Source organism: Corvus cornix, chromosome Z (assembly GCF_000738735.6).
Source record: "Corvus cornix cornix isolate S_Up_H32 chromosome Z, ASM73873v5, whole genome shotgun sequence".
In the NCBI taxonomy this organism is placed as follows: domain Eukaryota; kingdom Metazoa; phylum Chordata; class Aves; order Passeriformes; family Corvidae; genus Corvus; species Corvus cornix.
In genome coordinates, this window is record NC_046357.1 from 55,186,397 (window position 1) to 55,209,347 (window position 22,951).

Sequence of the window (22,951 nt, forward strand, 5' to 3'; positions counted from 1 at the left end):
GGGCTGGCGTGGGGCTCCCCGCGGAGGGCGCTACGCTCGCGGTCCGTTCCACAGGGCCACCCGCGGAGCATGGCCGGCAGAGGGGCCGGCAGAGGGGCCGGCAGCGGCCCGCAGCCGCCCGCCGTGGCGCAGCCGCCCGCCGGCGGTCACCTGTACCCCTTCGTGAGCGCGGAGAGCGAGGGGCCCGAGGAGGAGGGCGAGGTGTCGGAGCTGCGGCCGCGGGGCAGAGAGAAGGTCCGGCGGAGCGCGTCGAGGGACAGGCTGGATGATATCGTCCTGGTGACGAAGGACATCCGGGAGGGGGACACGCTGAACGCGATCGCGCTGCAGTTCTGCTGCTCGGTAAGTGCCTGGGCGGCGCGGGGCCGGTCCCGGGCCGGCTGCGCGCGGAGGCTGTGCGTGGGAAACGCCGTGTTTCTCAGAAGTGGAAAATGACGTCGCAGTGTTCGTGTTACACCGCAGAGTTCCGGTTTCGTGGGCTTTTCCCCTTAAAACTAATGCAGCTGTGAGAAACAAGTGCATAGCTTTGGATGTGACACTCTCTTAGAGTCTAATGTTACCCTTAAAGCTATGCTGCAGTCACAGGTCGGCACTTCTCGTGCCATCCGCTGTTAGGCTGGGTGATGAGGGGGAGATGTTGGTAAACGATCTTAAGGGTTCGTGTGGAACCCTAATTCCGTTAAAGTAGGGCGAGAAATTCTCCGTAATTTTCTTTTGAATTCTGCTAAATTGCCCTAATATTTTAAGCATGAGCATGCTGTACTAAGAGCTTTCCATCCCTCTGCACCGTTCTTTGCGCTCACTACTTCTAGCTCAGTTCTTATATTAGTCTGGTGAATGTCCCGCCTACCTAAGAATTTTGGCTGGCCAGTACTGAGTAAGGCAGTGGCATTGGTCTTGATTGATGTTTCCAGTTTTATCCGGAAATTAGCTGTGCGAGTTGGTGGGACTGACTGCTAAGTGCATAGGTGCTGTGAGGTCAAGTTCAAAATATGTATTTACAGAATATGCTGTCATCTAATTCTTCAGGCAGAAACAGAATTGGGGCCTCCTGTTGTGACTTGAGGTATTAAAGTCTTGATATAACTGTTTCCTGATTGTGACAGGCCTTAGCCTTGTTAATCGAATCTTGGCTTCAGAATCTACTGCAATTAAGTATTATGACTAAATCAGGCCTCACTAAGAAAGGAAGGATAACTGAGTTGTGCTCTTTTTTGCAAATTTAAGAGAATGTGGAAGAGAGATCCTGGGGCTTGAGGCAGATAGTATAAGTTGCATTGTGATGGAATCATAAATTAGTAGGGTAAATGTTGCTTTTGGCAGTCTTTTATTCTTATGTAATTTATTCAGCATTGTGCACGTAACAAATATACTGTCATAGGAACTGAAAGACTTCTTCACATTAAAAAGATTCTTGTGAACTTGGGTACAGTACATCTCAAAATGGGCATAGTTCCTGTGTGCTTTGCAGGTGTTGCAGAAAAGCACTGAATTATGGTATATTCAAAAGTACTTCATTATGGTGAAGTTTGTGGCGGTGCTTTCTATAGTAAGGGAGTTACCATTTGAAAATGAAACCAGTGATTTTCCAAGGGCACTTAAACTCCTGCAGAGTATTTCACATTACACTTAAAATCTGAACTTAGTGAAAGCAAAATGGGATTCATTTTGGGCAAGAATAGGGAAAGGGGAGAGCTGACTTGGGTAAGATAGACAACAGTTTCAAAGTTACACTTCTGCCTTAGTTAAGTTCTGCCTTAGTCCCCAGAAGTAGCAAAAGACCATGTGGCTAGATGAATTGCAAACTCATAATTTGTAGTAACTCCTTACTCAGAAGTTTTCCACTGAATTAGAAACTAACAGTAATTTACATAATTTGAAAACAGTGAGGTAAAGTCTCATTCATTTCACAGAGATAATTGCCAACTGATAGTTGAACACACATATAAATAAATATATCTGTGTGAAGTGACTTTTAATCTTATCGATGTGAGGAAGTTTTTACATCATCATTAATGTTCAGATTTGGTCTTTGACCTTTCTGACTTCATAGTGTATGAATGGGTATCAATTTAGGGGGGAAAAAAAAAAAAGGTAATGCTAATATAAACCAAAGGTCTTGCCTTAGACTTAGACTTAGACTTTAAATCTGAACTTCATTTGAACAAAATGAGATTCATTTTGAGCAAGAATATGGAAAAGGGGAGCTGCCTTCGCTAGGGCAAAAACAAAGACCTTGGCTTTTATTTCCGTACAAAAGACTTGTATTTCTTCAGGGTATAATACCATTAAGAGAGTTTTGGTTTGATGGAGTATGATGTTTTAGCTGTTGTTTTCATTTTTAGGTTGCAGATATCAAGAGAGTTAACAATCTTATCAACGATCAAGATTTTTTTGCCCTGAGGTCTATCAAAATTCCAGTGAAAAAGTTCAGTGTATTGACTGAAACACACATCTCTCCAAAAGGAAGACCAGCTCTTCGGCCTGCTCTGTGTTCCCCAGAAGTACAGGAAACTTCTCTTTGTGATAAATTCTCTGCTAATGAGACTGCTGGCAACTTCTTAAAAGAAGTCGATCGAGATATAGAAGAAATAGTGAAGTGCAATGATACGAAGAGAGAGAATCTGAATGAAGTTGTTTCTGCTTTAGCAGCCCAACAGATGTGTTTTGAAACTGATGGTAAAACTGAAAAATGCAAGGATCCTTACTATGGAGCAGACTGGGGTATAGGATGGTGGACAGCAGTAGTGATTATGTTGATTATTGGCATAATAACTCCAGTTTTTTATCTCCTGTATTATGAAGTTCTAGTGAAAGCAGATGTCAGTCACCATTCTGCAGTGGACCCTCCCCATTTCTTTGTCACAGCAGTATCGCGTCAGAAAGAAATAGAAAATTGAATAAATCCAGCAAATATTATAAAAGTTGATAATCAAGGAGACCTTCAGCATTAACAATGGAAGATCCTAGACAACTGTTATTTGTAGATACATAACATAACCTTAGGTAAAGGGGAATCCACAGAATGCAAAAGGCACTTGGAACACAGAGAAAAAGTGTAGTGATGTGTGACTTGCCTTTATGGGCAGTGTTCCACTACAAGGATATTTCTGGGGATCACATAATCTCTGAATATGCCTGAGACAGGCTATTAGCAAGACTGGGGTGTAAATTAAGGTATAAAGTCATCTTTGAAGCTTTGCACTTTTTTCTGTTTTGATAGGCATGTTTCTTAATTGATGATGAGGTGAAAAAATGTAGTTTGAACTAATACACAAGGAATGTCACTGTGAGTGTCTTTTACAGCCCACAAATGGGCAAATGGGGATATCTAACTTTTAAGCATCTGAAAGTATTTATAGAATTCGTAGTACACTTGACATTTTAATATCAGGTTTACAGTTGTAAGTTAAAGTGGTGTTCTCATAATTTTATCTTTCCTATAGAGTAAGATTTTTTTAAAAACTCAATCATTCCATAATTAATTGCCACTATGAAGTTCTTTTTTACAATTGACTATTACAGAGGCAGTAGCAAATACTTAAACTGTTTTCAGTATAGGCATAGGGTAATTTATTTACTCTGTGTGTGATTCTGTGCCTCAACACAGTCCATTTAGGAGTCTTTCTGAAACTTCACATTCTTCCTTGGCATCCTAGTGAAAGCTGACTGGACTGCATTCTCATCTGGTCAGTCACCTGTGTGTAGAATGAAGGAAGAACCAAAGTGTGGCACCTTGCTTTAATGTCCCCAGTACTCCTTATTTTATGCTAATAGATTTATTTTTCCCCCCTCTGGTTAATCTCAGTTCAGGACCAACTGACTCTTCAGACAGCAGTCATGTGGGTACTGAGCATGCTAATGGTCTTGTGCCCATGAACCTCAAGCACTTAACTTTTTCCTGAAATGTCCTAGAAAACTTTAAAGGTATTTAATGCCTGCTAGCAAATTCTAGCAGAATAGACAACTTGCAGCTTCCGACTTGTTCTTTACATACTACTGTATTCATTAGCCACTGTGCTCCTGAATGTTTCTCTTGGAGTTTCATGATCAACCTTGGTTTTCCCCTCTTCCCCATCTGAAAATGCTACAAGATAAAAACCCAAAAAACATAAATAAAAACTGCACATCTCTGGACTCTTCATACACAAAGGAGGTACTTGTGTACTCAGAATACTTCTAAATAAAAACTGAGATGGTGCCTGTAAATTTTTTTTTTTTTTTTTGTTATATTTGCCTTGTGGAGCAAGAATTCCATTGCCCTGTTCAAAACAGTGTTTACTACCAAACCCCAAGATAACAAACCTGATTAGGACTTAACAAAGAGAGAAGTGGAAAAACAGTCGGTATCCTTTAAACTACTATTGTAACCTTCCCAATAAGTGACTTGACTAAATATATACGGTATAAAAAATCAGGTAAAGTGAATGTTTTCTAACTGTTGAGGTATTCCACAGTGCTTTATCAGATTCTGAGAGTAAAGACTTAGGCCTCATCTATTCTGGGGGCACCTGTTGCCCCAAGAAGTGGGGCAGATAGTCTTCACTGGCATGCCAAGTGTATGAACAAGAATTGGCCAACTTGAATTATATTGGAATTGAGGCAGGCCAAAGCTTGAAGGAAAATGGTGTACAGTTAGGCATGTGAACTATAATCTGTGGCTTTTGAACCCTTTGATTAAAGGAGCATCTGTGGAGATAGTGAGCCTACTCATAGTCTCCACACTAGAAAGGGACTACAAACAGGCATGAACTTGATGGTATGCATAACACTTGTTTTCAAAGATCTGTTTAAGTAGTAGTTCTTTTCATTAAGAGAATATGCCAGTAAGACAAGCATAAACACTGAGGTAGCAGTTCTGTGCTATATGAAAAAATGCTTTGCAAAATAATTTATGGTGGCTATCGTGATACAGCTTCTGTGGTTAAAACTTTAAAAGGTGACTCGCTCAGACAAGAAAGCTTTGGCACATGAAAGCAACTGTTTTCTGTATAGGATGGAAGTTGGTATATAATGTGTCAGTTTTTGGCTGCAAGCCTTTTTATTTGTTTGCTTCTTCCCCCATCAGACTGTTGCTGAAACTCACCAGTTCTAATACTTCATACTGTCATTTCTTACGATTTGTCAAAGAACATTAAATTAGCTATTGTGATGATGCAGCATAAGTCTAATTTACAGCACGTACCTGAACTGATGGTTGTTAAATTGCTATCAGTGCAGAAGTGAAATTAACTTCAGTTGTGGTTTGACTAGGTCAGGAAGGTCTCTGTCCTGTTGATGTATGGATACAGAGGTCTGTGGTGGTACAGCTGAAGAGTCATGTGGTGTGTCCCAGACTTTGGGCTTTTACACTGTTGAAGACATGTGGCTTACTGGCACTGAGTTAAGGATGATGGGCTGTGATTTACCTTAGGATAAACAGTCTCTGGAAAAACACAAAGGGACAGCTGTTTTATTGGACGATAGTCCATTCTAACCAAGTGCCTGGCATGTTTTTACATACATATTATGTAGAATATTTCATATAGTACATTTTTAAATACAGAGTTAACTTTATCAGAAGATGCAGTAGATTTCTTTTCAAGACTGTCAGACTCCTGATCCTGGTAATCTACAAGCGTCAGCTGGCTTGGCTTTCTGCAGAATGCAGGGATCTTTACAGCTTTTTTCCAAAGTACAACACAACTGGTAATGCATCATCACATGTCAGCCCTGAATAAATAGAGTAGCTGCTGTGTGGGCAACTTAAATCTGATTCAAGTTAAAATCTGTGAAGTTAGTATTTTAGAAACCCACTTGTTAAACAAACAAAAGACAAACAAAAGAAACCCCCAAAACAAACGAACAAAAGACAAAAACCCCACAAACACAGAATAATTGAGTTGTAAATCACCTTTTGGATTAATTGCAACACATTTTTCAAAAAGTGGGTTTTAAACTTAAATGCATGTTACACTGTTGGATCATATAAAATCAAAATGTTTTTAATATGATATACTTAGGAGTAAGTTCTCACAAGTAGTGTTTGTAACTTTTATAAAGGCTGAAAATACAACTTTGTGAAATACTTCTGAGTGAGGATGCCAGTCTTATTTTAAAAACTTCCGGTCCTCTGCTTTTAGAAGAACATAAGCAATATACGTAAAATAAAGATTTTATTTTAGACTGCAGTGAAAGTAGTGCATCTAATATATTCTTAGTTCTACATACTTTGTATGTTTTATTACAGCAGGCCACTACTTGTATTTGTTAAGGCCAATTTTTATGTATGATCTAAAATAAAAACCTTTGGACAGCAGTATTTTTGTAGGTGGTAGCTGCATATGGCATTCATATCTCGCATACCATATCTGCAGCCTTAATGGTTTATCTTGTTCATGCCTTGTAAACTTTGAACTTTTCTGGATAAATTTCAGAGAACTTGTTAGTTTGCAGAAATAGGTATGAACAACTAAGGGAGGGATCAGCGAAGTTCTTAGATGGTGATATGACTACACACTGAAAGCAGTATTATTCTTCTGTGCTATAAATACAGGATTTGAATATATGCGTGTCCAAACTTGAAGTTTGCTGAAAACCAAAGAACAGTTATAAGTTTTATTGTCATTATGGTGTTGCAACAAATTCTAAGCAGTCAGAAAATCAGCTTCTAAAAAGAGGTGCAAGTGTTACACCTTTGGAAGAACACAATCTCACTGCTTTTCAGAAGTGCCTTGGCACTGATCTGTGTCCTTGCAGAACTCATTCCTAAGTGATGGCCTTATTTGCCATTGCTAAACTAATCCCGGAGGGTCCAGCCTAAGACTCTGCAGCTCCCTCTGGATGATAGACATGACTACAGTTTACATCTTAAAGGTCTCAAAAATACCTGATTTTTACCAGAGTAGTATTTTTCAACAGTTCAGCAGGAAGGTGGCTGCCCATTAGCAGAATGATTAATGGAAAAAGTAATTGGTCCTCAAGAATTACTGTCTGTTACAGAATAAGGTATTGTACTTGTTCAGGCAAACCACAACTTGTCAACAAATTGTTACTCATGGAGTAACTCGTTTCTAGGGTTAGTTTTATAGTTCCGTCTCTGACAAAAGCCATCTATTTGCATTTCTTGTGTTAGGAAGCAAGGACTCACCATTCACCTTGCACGGGGAGAAGAGCTAGCAGAAGCAGTTACAGTCACAGCAAGCGAATTTAATTTTCAGCATGCTTGCCTCATTCACATCTTCTGTGTTTTGTATATCACACACAAGAAACAGGCACACCCATTCAAGAAACAACTGCTTATGTGTGTGATTAACTGGCAGAATACGTTGCCTGTGCAATGGAGCTGAATGTTTATTACACATTGTAGTCAACAACACTTCAAAATAAAAATGTTATTTTTAACAGTTTTTTAACACCTCTGAGGTGTGACCTGCACAGCATTTTAGTTTCATTTCCTTTACATATGATAGGTATTTTATCAGAACACTTGAAAATTACACCTTAAGGACCAAATTCTTACTGCATACAGAAGTTGACAGAATAATGCAGAACTGTTTCCCAGTCACCAATGAGGTGAAATACTTTTTTTAAGAAAATAAAACACAACTCAAAACCAACCAACAATAAAAACCCTGATCAGTAATAATGTAATAACACTGAAAAATAGTATTTTTTACCATCAAAAGACAGTAAGATACAGAGAATGTGCTGTGACAGTGTTCTTCAAGTATCTAATCTCAGTAGTAAGTTTTCAACACTTCAGCTGTTGGTTCTTAAATAAAAAAAGGATGTTCCCAAACATTCAGGTTTTGCTTTTCTCAGCATTCTCTTGTTTTTTCTAATTAAAACGTAATGCACTAAAATACTTCACCACATTCCTTTTCTCCATTTTGTGGTTTATTTCTTACTGATTTGTTGTCTGTTTCTGTCTAGTTTGTTCTGTAGAAAAGTAAACAAGTACATCAACAATTGCATAGATAACGATCATCTGCCAGCTCACTTAACAGCTCTGTGAGATAAGAAAGTATTGCCCTAACAAGTGGAGAAACTGAAGCTAAGGGCTGAAATTTTCATCACTAATGAGTGTACTGGTGTAAACCAGGATTCCATAATTTCTTAAATTCTGCCATATAGTCTTTCTAAGCCAAGTTATCCTTAATTATAATTTATGCTGATTCATAAAAGTAATATATTTTTGTGTGTTCCTTTTTACCAAAATACTAAAGGCAATGTGTTCTAACTAGACTAACGGTTCTTCAAATTACTGTCATGTTGTTTGTCTACATTACTAAGGTCCTTCCAAGTCAGTTTATGTTAAAGTGCAGAGTTGTCAATTATTTTCAGTCACCTGAACTCAGAAGTTACATAAAGTTCTTCAGAGGAGTCAACTGCCAATGAGCAGCTTATGTCCATAAAGGCCATATGTCTTTTTTTTACTGTGGTCATCAACAATTTCATTATTTGTTTCAAGAGTTGACTGTTGAGGCACAGAATTGACTAGTGCAAATTGAGACACAATTTCAAGTAAAATGCGTATGTTCTTTTTCTGTGCAGAGGAAACACAATGGCATAAAGCTTACTCCATCAGCTGCCATTCCAGAATGCCTTAAAAAGGCATGTCTGCAAAACACCTGGCTAAAGAACTTAACAAAGGATTCCCTATCCTCTTTTACAGCACAGTGCAATTAAACTCCAGTGTGGTTTTGGAGAGTCTGCTTAAAACCAACAGAGCTAAAGCATTAGGTGTATTGATACCCAGTCTACCTCCAGAATTCTGCTTCTGTAGTAGTAGCATAAGGTTTGAGCAGTGTAACATGTAGAAATAACAGTTAGTATGTTGCTTCATCCATATTGTCATCACTGACAGCTCCGAAGTCATCTCCGTCTTCAAAATAGGAAGAAATGTAGTCATTTTCTTAAACCAATGGAAAAAAAAATCACTGCAATTCTGGAGAAGACAATTTATAGAAGAAACATGATTTAAACTGCACTTGAGCATCCACACTTTAAAACAGTAATAGATTCTTGGGAATGAAGAAGGAAAATCCTGTAATGAAGTTCTGATATATATAAAACAAGAGGCAGCACTTTTAGTGCTGCAAAGGAGTATATATTGATTGTGTCAGAACACATTCTTGTGTTCTTGATCTTTTTTTCAGAGCTCTTTGTGAGTAACAAGTCTAGAACACACACTTAAATTTACAATACAATGTAGTGCAACAAAAATCATGAATGTAATAATTTCTCCCACAACAATTCTCCCTTATTGGGAGCTAGGGACGTTTGTCAGCCAACACACTATCAATGACCAGGATCTGACTCTGTAAATAGGAAAACTAACATTATACTTCTTCATACTCTCCTTCATCATATTCCTCTGGTTCTTCTGCTTCATCATCTTCACCTTCTTTGTCTTCTGTTCCATCTTTCTCATCTTTGGATTTTTCTTCTTCCTCATCCTTCTTTTCTAGCTCCTGTCACAAGGCAATCTCTTTACAAGGTAATCCCACGTTACAGAAACAGCATATCCTCCATACTGCCGAAGAGTTAAGCTGCAGTTAACAGCAAGACACTTTGTGTAACAGTGCTGTGCAAATGTCTGTCAATATTTAAACCAAAACTATGTAAAGCACAAGAACTTAATAAGGACTTACTAGGTCTAGCATCAGCCGTAAAAAATATGTCTTTTGTAATAAACTGAGATGATGATTTCTCTTTACCATGCACTGTTAGAACAGTTGACAGAAGGCCATGTCATACTTGATAAAGCAATACGATATACTGTATGTAATAATTTCATCAAACAACTGGTAGATCACCAGGAGAAAAAATGCAAAGCTGTTTCACCTTTAAGGTTCCCACTGAGATATGGTGAGTAATTGCCTACAAAACAGAGGTCACTTCCTAAGTTTCTCTATGTTTCTTCCTTCTCAACTTACTAAATTGTTTAAGTTCCAACATCAGTAGATTGGTGAAACAGCAACAGATTTAAAAGCACTGGCACACATTCCTCCTCCTGTAAGCTCCAATAGCAGCTCTACTGTTCACATTACACTGTATTGCTACCCAGTGAAGACCAACTGGTTGTTGCGTTCAGGTACAAACAAGAGCAAAGAAAGTCATTTCTCCACAGCCAGGCTCTATCCTTACCCTAGCCCTCACACCACCACGCTGCAGAACAGTTGTCTGTCAGAGTAACAAGACAAGACCAGAAAAAGGCTGTGCTGGTTATTTCATTTGTACCAAGAAACATACTAGCTTTCATTTTCCTTCAATTTCTACTGTAAAATTTAGAAATATAATGCACATCATATGCCACATCTTACCTCAGTTTTTTTAATCACAACCAGATTACTTTTAGGATCAGAGATTTTTGCTTTTTTTGTTTTTGCACCTGGTGAAATAAAATATATCACTGTTATTTTTTTTAATGTGAAAAAGATGAATTCTCTTGTTTTAGTTAAGAGCAAATACATCCTGAATATGCCAGGGAAATCCCATACTTTCTGTATTACAATCACCTTGGACTTTGAGGTACATCATTCATAGAGATGTAAATGCCTGATTTAGGTAAGAGATGCCTGGAAGGCCAGTCTGAAATTCAGTTTGAACAAGTAGTTGACGAAAAGGCTGGGCTGAAGTACAACATTCAGCCTCACAAAATCCTAGTCACCTATATACTTAAAATATGTTAAGAAACTAGAACAAAATCTCACATTTCATCATCTTGAAAAGATAAAAACTCACTAATTTATACAAGACATTAATGACAGGTGGGTGCTTCAGACGAGTAGATGTAAAAAAATGGCAGAAGTTCATTGGCCCTAACAAAAGGCATGATTACAATAGCTGCATGGCTTTTAGATGACAGCTGGCTCTCATCTAATGACTCTGTGTTGTGTATTTTTCCTTAGTCCCCTGATTCATGAACATAATCTTTATTGTCACTCCCTGATTAACTACATGGTGGAGCAAAGGTCAAAAATAGCATTCCATATACCCATGTAAGAGTTACCTGGATGGAAGCACCCTAAACCAAAGTTGCCCAAATACCAGCCTAATACTCAAGGAAGCATAATACTGAGAACTGCTGAGAAAACAACTGTATTTTGTCAAAAGCATTTGTCATAAATAACATTGAATTTATTCCAGTGTTTTGCCTAGGAAAGAATTATATGACTAAAGCACTGCAAAGAGCTGAGGGAAGTCAAGCTGTTTTGTAAAAATATGAACAGCATCAAAGCAAACACATCCAGAATGAAGTAGGCTTTTAAGGAAAACAAGTGGAAAGTGCAATTCAGAATTAATCATCCCTGCACAAACTCCTGCAAGCTTTTACAAATAATGCATATAGAGCAAACATGTGAGACTTGTCTCTAAAAACTGGGCATCTTTGGCCCTTATAAAATTAAGAGACACTGACCCATTGTTAGCACTTCAAGGAAAATAGCTCCCTACATTATATACCTTACAGGTGCAATGGAATACAGTCTAATCTAATTTGATTCCCAAATACCTGGTCTCGCAGTACTTGGGCTAAAACGCGTATGTCTGAGTGCTATATACATATGCACATGGCTGGCCTACAATGTCAACTGAACCCAGATGACATATTTATTTATTTATGTATTTATTTTATTTTTTCAGCAGGCACTGCTAGTATCTAGGATATGGCATTTCACAGCCCAGGGTCAGTGTGAGAGAGATGCGGAATTCTGTCCAAAGTTTTGCCACTGAGAAGGCAGGTGATCAGGTCTTCCATTAAAATATTCAGGGAAACCAGAAAGAGGGAGGGGAGGTGTGTAAAAGTAAAGCTGTCACTGTGCATGGAACTGTACTGATTCCAAAACCACTCCTGCAAGCTACAAAGTGAGAACGGTAGGAACCTGGTTTGAATTTCTGTGCAAATTCTGTTATTTGTTCACCTTTGTTCCACCGTGGTTAAAGTGTCACCTAAGTTACCTGTCCTCAAAATACAACAAAGATACATACCAGGAGCTCTAATGGGTCACTGATCTGCTATGTACAAACTTCCTGACTCATAACTGTATCATCAGGATTCCACAAAAAAAACCCTAAATGCATCATCAGGAGTCCACAAAAAACCCTTAATCCCACATAGGTTTTGCTTTTAGGGGAACCTATTTTTTAATCCAATCAAATTCTGATGGTCAGCTGATCTTTGCCACTATAACATGTAGCAGAATGTACTTTTAAGAGCCAGTAGAAAAACTGGTATTAATTCCCCCAGTGAGCAGTGATTCTCTTTTTATGATAATCATTACCTTATTTTAAGAAGGAACAATAATTTTCATTTATTATTTCATTGGATCTTGGCGAGATAACTATTGTGCATAGGCTTATAAAAGTCCGTGGTTTCTTCTTTTGGAATAAAACCCCAGGTATATTCTGGTGCCACCTTTGGAGAATTTGCAAATAAATATTTTGTTTTCAGTTGAATCTTACAGTCTACCTTCAGTACCATGCTTTTCAAAGATGCTCTAAAAAGGAGCAAAGATTCCAGCTGATCCAGTCTCTGTGACTACACACGTTCCCATTCCTTTTTCCATTTTATCTGTCAACTGAAAAATGACACATGAGGGACTTGGAGACGAAGAACAAGAAGGCAAGCAATTATATATAAACAGACAGCTAAACACAGGAGGCCAAGTGTTATTTCACATAATCTGAACAACAGACTTCTACAGAGAACTTAAATTAAGTCATGCACACTAGGAAACACTCTGAAAAACAAATGATGCTGTGTAATAAAAATCTGTTTTCCTGTAAGAACTACCAATACCACCTCCAACTGCTTTTGAAGGATCTGGTTCACAAGTCTGCAGAAGAAAGCTGAAAAGAAACAAAAAAGTAAAACCAGGGAAAACAGAAAATAATCTACATTAAATGACATATGAAAGGCTTAAAAAAATGCAAAACTTAACCGAATCATAAACAAGAAAATTGAGAAACCCAAAATATAAAGGAAATCTGAACAGCCAGTTACTATTGAGTAGAAGGATGAGTGCTGATTAATGATATGAGTTTTCAAAACAAAAGGATTTGTAGGTTTTTTTTAAATTTTTCACTGTTACGTATCTTGTATGTTAATATGGTGCATCAATACAAAAGGCAGAAAAAAGGAAGATAAATCTGTTCCAGTAAGTTAAAACATGCTACAGAAGCAAAGCAAAACCCACAAAAGACAGGCACGCTAATAAAATATTTAGAAAAAAATCTGCCAAAACCCCTTAATTATATAGACTGATGAACATTTCTAGCATATTTTTCCTCTAACCACCTCCAGGTATGGCTTTTATCTGTCAACTACTATGTAATATTTGCTTCTTAAAAATATATAACATACCGTTTTTGTTTGCCTTCTTTGGTTTCATCTCTCTTGGGAGTCTTCTCCAATTTGTACAGAAAATAGCTTTAGTATAGAGAAATGATGATTTACAGCAGTAATCCTTCCCCTGCCACCAGGGAAAGGAAGGGACCCCGTCTGTGCTTGATCTTATTTATATGTATGCCAAAACGTTCTAGCATAACAGGAATTCTAGCTGTAATTTAAATTGAGGACAGGAGTCAGCATTGCCATTTCACCCACATAATGACAACTGGCTTCTATCCCAAGGAGACAAAGTTCAACCATTCCAGTGGCCCATGAGCTCTTCAACTTACTAAACTATCGTGTAATGAAATTTGCAGTAGTGAGCTGTAAAGATATGGTTGGGGAAGGCTAATATTATAAAATACAGCTGCCCATGACAGACATCAGGTTGGGGTATTTTTAGTACCATCAGTGTTTGCTCCCAGTTCAAAACTGTTATCTGTGCAGCGAGTAAGGAAAAAGGAGAGCAGGAGTGAGTACTTAAGTTTGCATTTGTGCTGGAAATCAGTGGCTACAACTGAGTAAATAAATAAAATCAGAATATTTCCTTTTTTTTTTTTTTTTTTTGACAAAACAATACTTACCTTGATCTGAAATCATGCAAAGAACAATACCTCTCAACAATACAGGGTTGGAAGGAATACATGACTTGGTAAGGATTTCATACTTTTTGTTCTTTGAAAAATAGTGAATCAAACACTTAAGAGCAGAACATTTCACAGGCTCATAGAAAATTAGCCTTTGATAACCTCAGGTATTACCTCGTGTCCATGTTTCCTGCTCTTTTTCATTGTCCTGGTCCTTTTGACTGTATCTCTCAATTGCTGTAGAGAAGGATACAAAGTGTTATTCAGTTCACCCAGTTAAATGGCAATCCAGACACAGTCCTTGATATTTTCAAGTAACTAAACATATAGTGTATTTTTCTAATCCCACATTGAACACTTTCCTGTTGTCAGACAGTAAAAAAAAAATACCCCAAAACAAACCAAAACCACTCAATACTCCAAATTTGTTCTTTTGTCCTTTGAAAAGCATGAAATTGTTAAATGCAGATTTGTTCAAGGAAACTGGGAAACTAGGTTGAAACATCAAATGTAACACTAATTCTCTATTCAAGAGTTTCACAATCAAACCTTTACTACAAAACCAGTGAGTAACATTTAACTTCACTATGTTAACCATAAAGAGTAACCAGTATTCCCAGGTCTCAAAAGGCTGTGTCTCAGTCTGATCATCAACTCCCAAGACTTCCAGTACAATGTAATGGTAAAGCTTTGCATTCTATCCAAAACAGCAGCCAAACACTTTAATCCATTTAAGCTCCTTCCAGGCACAAGAATTAAATTGAGAAACGCACTGTAAATAATACAGTAGTTATACAGTGTAAGTACATCCATTTATACTGAATAACCTTTTATGTACAATCTCTAATGCCAACAGCAATACCAAAACTTTAGTATTTTTAAATCAGTCTAATTTTTTCTTGCCAAATTACCATATGCAACTGCAAAATCCACTTCATGCAAAATTACTGAATCTGATTGCACTATTAAGCCAATTAGGGATAATATTTGCAGATATGATACCAAAAAATAGTAACAAGACAGACTTTGACCTTTAGAATCAAAGACTTCTAGCATACAATCACAGACTCATAGAATCACAGAAGAGTTTGGGTTGGAAGGGACCTTACACATCATCTCATTCCAGCCCCACTGCCATGGGCAGGGACACCTTCCACTAGATCAGGTTACTCAAAGCCCCATCCAACCTGGCCTTGAACACCTCCAGAGATGGGGCAGCCACACCTTCCCTGAGCAACTTGTGCCAGTGTCTCAACACCCTCACAGTAAAGAATTTTTTCCTAATGCCTAATCTAAACTTACTCTTTCAATTTTTTCATTTCCTGTCCTGTCACTACATGTTCTTGGCCCCATCTTTCCTGTGTAAGTTCCCTTCAGATACTGGAAGGCTGCAATTAGGTCAGCCTGAAGCCTTCTCTTTTCCAGGCTGAATAATCCAAATTCTGTCACTCTCTCCTCATAGGAGAGGTTCTCCATCCCTCTGATCAACTTGGTGGCCTCCTCTGGACTTGTTCCAACAGGTCTCTCTTCTTCCTGTGCTGGGACCCCACAGCTTATGCAGAACTGCAGGTGGGGTCCCACCAGAGTGTGGAAGAGGGGCTGAATCCCCTCCCTCAACCTGCTGGCAGTGGCCCAACCCAGGTTATTAAACAACATGAGATTCCCGTGCACCCACTTCTCCAGTCTGTCCAGGTCTCTCTGTATGGCATCCCATCCTTCAGGTGTGTACTCACCAAGGAAAAAGAAGACATCATAAATGAAGCTAAATTTTAAACTTAGCTATTATGAAGGCAAACAGAACCTTCTCAAAATTTTGCAACAAAGCGTCTACATTTAAAATAAGTGTCTCAAGTCACATTCATAGATGTTGTAGAAAACTATCAGCAATGAGAGGAAAAGAAACTAGTAGTTTTGATTGAGATCAAGGCTCTTTAGTGAAGAAATAATTGCTGATGCCGTCAGTAAAAAAATACATTGACTGACTCTTGCCACTCACAGCTAATGAGCTAATTCCAAACCACTGCCAAGGTGGCAATCACCCAGTCTTGGCAGATGTAGTACCTACAGGAAAAATATAAGTAATTCATAACTTATATAGTGAGGGGAAAAAAAAAAGAACTTTCCATAGAAAATGCCTGCTATACACTCAAAATTAGCATTTAAATGAATTATGGAAATCTATGCTATATGGCACATTAACACATCAACATTTCCAGAACGAGATACAGCTTTCATTTACTACCTGAGTAATGAAAGAGACAGCTACATCCAAAATGTTTCCCTTCTCACACTTCAAAAGACCACTTGGCTCACATACGTTGTTCTGAGGTGTTATAACAATCCATTCACTCTTGTAGCAAAGACAATTCATGAAGTTCCTGCTTACAGTCCACCCCATAATGCCCTCTTAGTTTTACGAGATGTTTTGTAAACCAGGTAACAGAAAAGATCCATTAAGAATAATCTACTCTGCAGTTTTCTTAAAGCTAGACCACTTTTCCCACAGAATGCAGTCCCAGAGAAGACTGCACACTGCAACTGAGATAAAAACAAGCTTTTTAAATTGCAGACCATCAGTGATGTAATTATAACCCCACCCCTCAGATGTGGTAGTTTTGAACAACTAAAGATTCAGTAAAAAGATACCTCAATTTACCAACTTACCCTTGCAGAGGTGATGAGAACATTTGAAGCATTATTTGAATATATAAAGTGGCTGTCTACCTGCTTCCCCTGCAACTGCTAATTTTGGTAGGAAAAAAACAGCTTTCAAAGCGGGCAGTTCTACTAAGGAATACACTCAGCAGCAAAGAGAGTGTTGCGGCAGTTGTGGCTGCTGCTGGGGTGGCTGGAGAGCCACAAGGCCCAAGTGCAGCCTTAAACTTTTGGTGGGCCGGCTCTGAGGTCTAACATCTCCCTCGAGCTTACAGCAAGTTCCCACAAGCCTTTGTTTTTCTAGGCAAATGAATGGTTTCTGGTTGGCCCACTGGCCCTCCACCCCTTTCTATGGATGTTGTTTTTAATATGTACATTGCCTGTTTAATAAGTGTAAGTTCTAGAATGTTCCCCGTTCTTCAATGCCCCATTGGTCCCCGTCTCCTTTGTCCCTCCCCTCTCCCATCCCATTGGTTTATCGGTTTCCAGTCTGTGCCCCCCAGCTCTCGCCTGATTGGTTTTTCATCCCTCTATAAAACCCCTGGACCCTCCACTATCCTGCTCTTTCGTCCCTCGATCCTTCCCAGAAAAAACCTGTGGACAACCCTACGGAGGATCCCACTCGTTTCCTTCATCTGCGGTCAATGTTTTTGCTGTGCCTGTGTGTGTGATGTGCTCTCAATCGCACCAGTAGTTGTGGGTGTTTGCATGGAGGCTCCAGAGCTCCTCCTGGGTGTCTCCAATGAGGATTGGCCTCCCTGAGAGTGCCGGATTCCTCAAGGATGCTCGGAGAAGACGCAGCACCAATTCCCTCGGCCAACACAGCAGGCTGTGTCAGGAGAGATCTCTCCATCTCAGAAAGAAGGTTGCAGGAACAAAGATAATATTGAGGTGAACAGTAAGAATGATCACATAAGGTAAAGCTGGAAAAGAGAGATAACATTTTCTCATAAAACAGCTGGTTCACTGGAAATAACCCTGGCTGGCTCTCAGACACAGTAGTTTCCTTTTTTGTGCCTCTAACAGAAATAGCAAACTTCAAGCCTGACAAAGATCAAGAGCACAGAAAGCCTCTAGTGAGATGAGAATCCAAAGACAGTGGTATCTGTTTACTCAGAAGATGAAAGACGACATATGATAAAGGAGTAATTCAAAATTCTTCTATCATCATAAAGGGATCCAGCAATAAGGATCAGATCTATTCTTGCCTCAGTTTTACCTGGTTACACCACCTGGGCTCCAGCTGTAAATCAGGGGAAATACCCTGTCTTTTGTGAGCCACAACATCTGGCTGGCAGTGTATTCACTGCTCGCACTGCAGAGTGCTGCTCCATTTTATACATGGCTTTAGTACATGAACAATTGGACAATAAGGTGTGTTGAATTCAAAGCCTCATAAAAAAAACTGCATACAGTTTCAAAAACATCTAGAATTCACCGTTACACCATGAACAGAAATTACCAAAAAATTCTGAGGGGATTGGACTATGAACCTATACATTATCAATATCATGAATATTTAGCCAGATAATATTCTGATGGGTTTCGGGTGGAAATGACACCTTACATTTTAGAGTTTAAGTCAGCTCTCATTATTCAAAATCAGCACAAGATAGGAAGGAAAAGATTATCCAGTGTTTATCCAATTCAGATTTTTTAAATGCTTTTACAAAGCTGTAATAGCCCTTGCCATTTATAACATTTAGAATAAGGATTCAGCAGCTGATAAAACTAGGCAAAAAATCATGAATGAAAATAAGCACTCCTCACAGTAAAAACGTCCAGTGACTTCTAGATTTACAATACCCTCAAAGTATGGTAAACAGACACGTAAGTCTTTCTTACTAGTCTTTCACATTCCTTCTTTCCCACTAGCTCCTCTAGCTCAGTTTCTGACCAGGAAGCTTGAATTTTAACAGTATCAATGATGTATGACTGGATGTCAAGTATTACTCCAGCATTTATTGTTATCAAACAATAACAAAGCAATTAATTTTTAGTTATGTGTAAGCAAAAGAAAATCTTAGGTCCCACAGAATAAGATCAAGATTTGGCTTCTAATCCAGCTCTACTTCTGATAAAAACTTCAATAAATCACTTATCCTCACGTCAATCTTCATATTTCAAGGGACTTGTCAGTAACACTTACCAATATTTCCTGAATGGACTTAGGGGGAAAAAAGCTAACTACCTTTTACAATGTCCATCTATTAAATATAATATTATTTTCAGTATGTCTTTACACTATTTCAATGGAAGCTGAATTCAACACTAGTATTTAATACAAATGTCTTTGCTCTGATGAAAAATTTTAGGGTTTTCTAACACAGAAATGCCAAATTGGCTTGTATTGGCTGGCATATAATTGAAAAGACTGCATGTAGATGGTCTATATGTTTCTTACTGTATACCAAATGGAATAGATGTTCGATACCTCTCTTTTCCACACAGCTGCTTTCCAGTTACAGCACTTGAATAAGTGTAAAAGCAGAAAAATTCCCTGTTATTTTAAGCTGCCATTTTTACTTCCTCATTATCAGTATGAAACTCATCCTCAACATGTGCTTTTCACTACATCAGCCTTCACAGAATAATAATAATAAAGATATAAATAAAAATAAAAGGCACATAAACAAGCCTTGATGTTTGTCTTCTACTGCCAAGAAGTATGGCATTTTCATAGTTCCTCTAAGATCTTGTTTTAAGGCCAACATGTAATCTTCATCTTCTCCTGTTTTCAGAGGCACTGGCTTATTTTCTGTACTCTGTATGAATTGTGTTTGTTATTTATAAGGTCCTGATATCCACCAAATATACAGGTACACTAATAAAAGCTACAAGAAACATAGCTAATAAAAAAAGAGTGCAAAAATGCACTATATTACTTCTCAAGTACACTTCATTGCATTTTGACATGCATAGTAACTGTGTTTACATCCAAATTTATACCTTTTATAACTTCACTGTACCCTTCTGCAAGAATGTATCACAAAATCAAGGAAAAAATATAATAAAACTGTTAAATAGTCATTTATAGTAATCCTAAACTCTTAATTGCCAAAATTAGTTATTCTCACCAACCTAACTTACTCAGAAACCATTCCTTCTCTCTTCAGAGTAGTGATGGCCTTAACCTCTTCTAAGATAGTGTAATAGCTACATTAAGTATGATACCTGAATAACACAGGCACCCTTTCCATGACCATTTTCATGGAAACAGGTTGTGTTGTCATAAAACCAGGCCCTCAAAAAATTCAGTTTCTACTTTAAAAGAATTGTTTAAGGTTGGATTTTTGGGGTTTGTGGGAGCTTTTTAGTGGGTTTTCTTGGGGTTTGTTGTTGGGGTCTTTTGTTTAACTTGAATCTTGAAATTGAGAAAGATAAATATGCAGAAACAGTTTTTAAAATATCCAGATTACTACAGCCAGAATTACAGAATTGATGTTGTTCCTCTCATGTGATGAATGGTGCTCAATCAATACCTGAGTGGCATGTTGCAAAGCGTGAAGTGCTATCACAAGTCCCAGATCTGGACAATAAAAGGAGCTTACTGCTTCCAGCTATATTTGGTTGTTGGCTAACACTTTAAATCACTTAATGTTGCTGATGGTAAGCTGATGCTCCTTAATTGGGTTTCTAATTGCATTTAGACAAAATTTGTGTAAACTCAGAATGTGTCTAATAAAAATATGCAATGGCAATAATTCACTGCTTCAAATAATTTCACTGTAAGTTAGTCAAAGCTATAACATACTTTTGGTCATTATCCAGTCATTAAACCTAACACTTGAATTTTTCATTGACTCTATTTATACAAGTGGGTTAACTCTGATTTTCCTGAATGGCATCAGATTTCCCCTGAGAACTTCAACTTGGTTCTGAAATTTTATTCACATAAGGAAGAAAGCTTTTCTAACTTCTCCATGGGTGACATTAAATATACTGGGGCTAGTAATTCTCCTGTAAGGCTGACTGTACCTCAAAAGCTGCAGTGTATACAGAATTCAGATGGCACAGAACTGTGCTACCAAGCAGCCTGCAACATTCACATAAGAAACAGTTACAGATTACTTAGTTATATGAAATCACACATCTTAATTGCAATGCTGAACTAAGAGGATGAATAATACATGATTCAGTAAGTCAAAAGCTTCCTTGCACATCAAAACACAGTCAAAAAATGGTCTTTATTCCCCTTTGATTTTCAAATACATCCTAAATGCCAAGTCTCAATTAAGGTCCCTTAACTACAAAAAGTATCTTTCAGTTATTTTCAAATGCTGCCTTCTGAGGTACAGGACAACCATACACAATCTTTCATGTTTGCGTAAATAGGGATTTTCTAAAATCAGCAAATCCATTTATACCTTCAAAGATTAATGTAAACTCATTTCAGACTCAAGTATCCAGTGTTTCCATTCTTGTAATGTCCAGAAAACCAAATCATGATGAGAACTTCAACACACTAACACCTTGCAAGCAATCTAGTTAAATACAGGATATGACAGTTAGCAAAGGGGCAGGAAAGTAATAGTAAGAAAAATGGTGACTTTTATTATTATAAAATCCAAAGTTCTTAGGATTTTTCATATATTTCATTACATTACCTAAACATGAGCATGAACACACTTTACCTGAACACAGAGTGTGCTCCAAGATACTGGCTGTACTTACTGGAAATGGTGGTGGAGGCTTACAGATGACATCAGGTAGAGCTGCATCTTTACCACAGCAAATAGCCTCAATGCTGAAGGTAAATGAAGCACATCCTCCTCCTCTACCTGACTCAGCCATTTGGATGCACTGAAAATATCACAGATTTTTAAACATTTATTTTCCTTACATGTTTCAAATTCATGTATATATTCCCAAGAACGTTAGTGCCTAACAAAGACTACAGTCACTTTAAAACCAAAGGTAATTTTTATATGGCAAGACATTTTCAATGTCCATCTTAGATTCTTCCACAGACTATAAATTTGGTACATGAATAAAATCAGCATCATTCCCTTATGTCATTTTCTTCTAAACCTTAGATGCACTGTATTGAGTTCAACCAGAAAAAACAGAAACAATGAGGGAAAAAATGTTTATGAACCCTGAATTTTCTGTGACTACATTATAGTGTTTTTGCGTTGGAGAATAGGTTAGAGGATGAGGGACATGGATCATTGATAAAGACAGATCAATAAAAGAGCTGTACAAGCAAAGGCCTGCAAGAGAAAATGTTTGCATGAGAAAATGCCTGTGTGAGAAACAGGCCTGAGAACCAAAAGGGAGTTTTAAGGAGGTACAGTGCTGTGCTGATAAGATGTACTGACCATGAGAAGGGAAGAGAACTTTGATTTCTCAAGTCAAAACATAAATAATAGAAGCTTGCCAAATGTAGTCTTTTATCTAACCCAATCATGTAGAAGTAAGAATGCGCTTTTGTAAGTTTCAACCAATTAAGAACTGATAAGCATGTGCACTCAATACTATGTAAGTGCCTCTGTATTATCAATAAACGAAGCTTGCTTTATCAATCACATTGATTGTCTGCATGTATTCCCCCGCCGAAGTCAGCAATTTTTTTGAACTTTTCTCTGAAAACCAGTTTGTGTTTGTCATTCATGACTTCTTCATCCTGAATATTTTTTGTCCTTTACCTTAGTAACTATTTTTGGATCCTGACAAAGTGACACAGGCAAAGAGGTTTAAGATAATGAAAAGGCATGAAAAGACTCCAGCAGGACTGCAAGCTGACTCCTGAAAAAAAGGAGGTTTTTTCTTGTCATGGGTTAGCAAGCATAGTCCCGGAAGTGATGTTCTTGCAAAGGGCGGCTTACAACTTCCTCTATGACCTAACAGAACCTATCAGCTGGTTAGTTTGAATAATGAAAATTTTTTAAGCCACTTTAAAAATTGACCACCTCTGTGGTCCACATTTAAGAATGGACAAAGCCCAGGGGAGCTCTGTCTCATTTCCGGCGCTGGGACAGGTAGCTGCAGGGCCCGTATGGGGCCTGCCAGGCCCAGGCCAGGCCCTGCTCCGGCCAGGCCAGGCTGGGCCAGGCTGGGGCACAGCCATCCTGGAGCTGATGGGCCCTGTTCCACCCATAGCCCCCCACCCCCCCCACCCCCCCCCCCCAGCCCTGCTATGTGCAGACGGGCGGCTCCCCCTCTCCAGTTCTGCCGGAAGAATTCAGCTGAAGCTGCAAAGATCATGTGGCCAACAGCAAGAAGCGACATTCCAGCTGCAAGGCCTAGGTGAGATTAACCCTTTTAGTGCTGTGAAGAGCTGAAAACCAGAGGGAGGAGAAAGAGGAGATGCTTAAAGCTGAAATTCTGTTGT

The 22,951-nt window shown here is 38.4% G+C and overlaps 2 protein-coding genes across 2 annotated transcripts; one reads left to right on the top strand and one right to left on the bottom strand.

The window, feature by feature from the left end:
• On the top strand, positions 1-13,940 carry LYSMD3 (LysM domain containing 3). The gene is made up of 2 exons (XM_010393112.3): positions 1-342; positions 2,346-13,940. Exons 1-2 carry the CDS (start codon positions 70-72, stop codon positions 2,898-2,900), a joined length of 828 nt encoding a protein of 275 aa, XP_010391414.3. The 5' UTR covers positions 1-69; the 3' UTR covers positions 2,901-13,940.
• POLR3G (RNA polymerase III subunit G) lies at positions 7,315-22,442 on the bottom strand. The gene is given in 7 exon segments (XM_019281900.3): positions 7,315-8,921; positions 9,330-9,455; positions 10,308-10,375; positions 13,349-13,402; positions 14,140-14,199; positions 19,256-19,382; positions 21,292-22,442. Coding segments are annotated over 7 exon segments (666 nt in total). The 5' UTR covers positions 21,412-22,442; the 3' UTR covers positions 7,315-8,810.
• Between the last annotated feature and the right edge of the window lie 509 nt (positions 22,443-22,951).

Coding starts and splice junctions, on each gene's coding strand:
- LYSMD3 (XM_010393112.3), top strand. CDS start 70: ATGGCCGGCAGAGGGGCCGGCAGAGGGGCCGGCAGCGGCCCGCAGCCG. Junction 343..2,345: donor CGCTGCAGTTCTGCTGCTCG/GTAAGTGCCTGG, acceptor TTTCATTTTTAG/GTTGCAGATATCAAGAGAGT.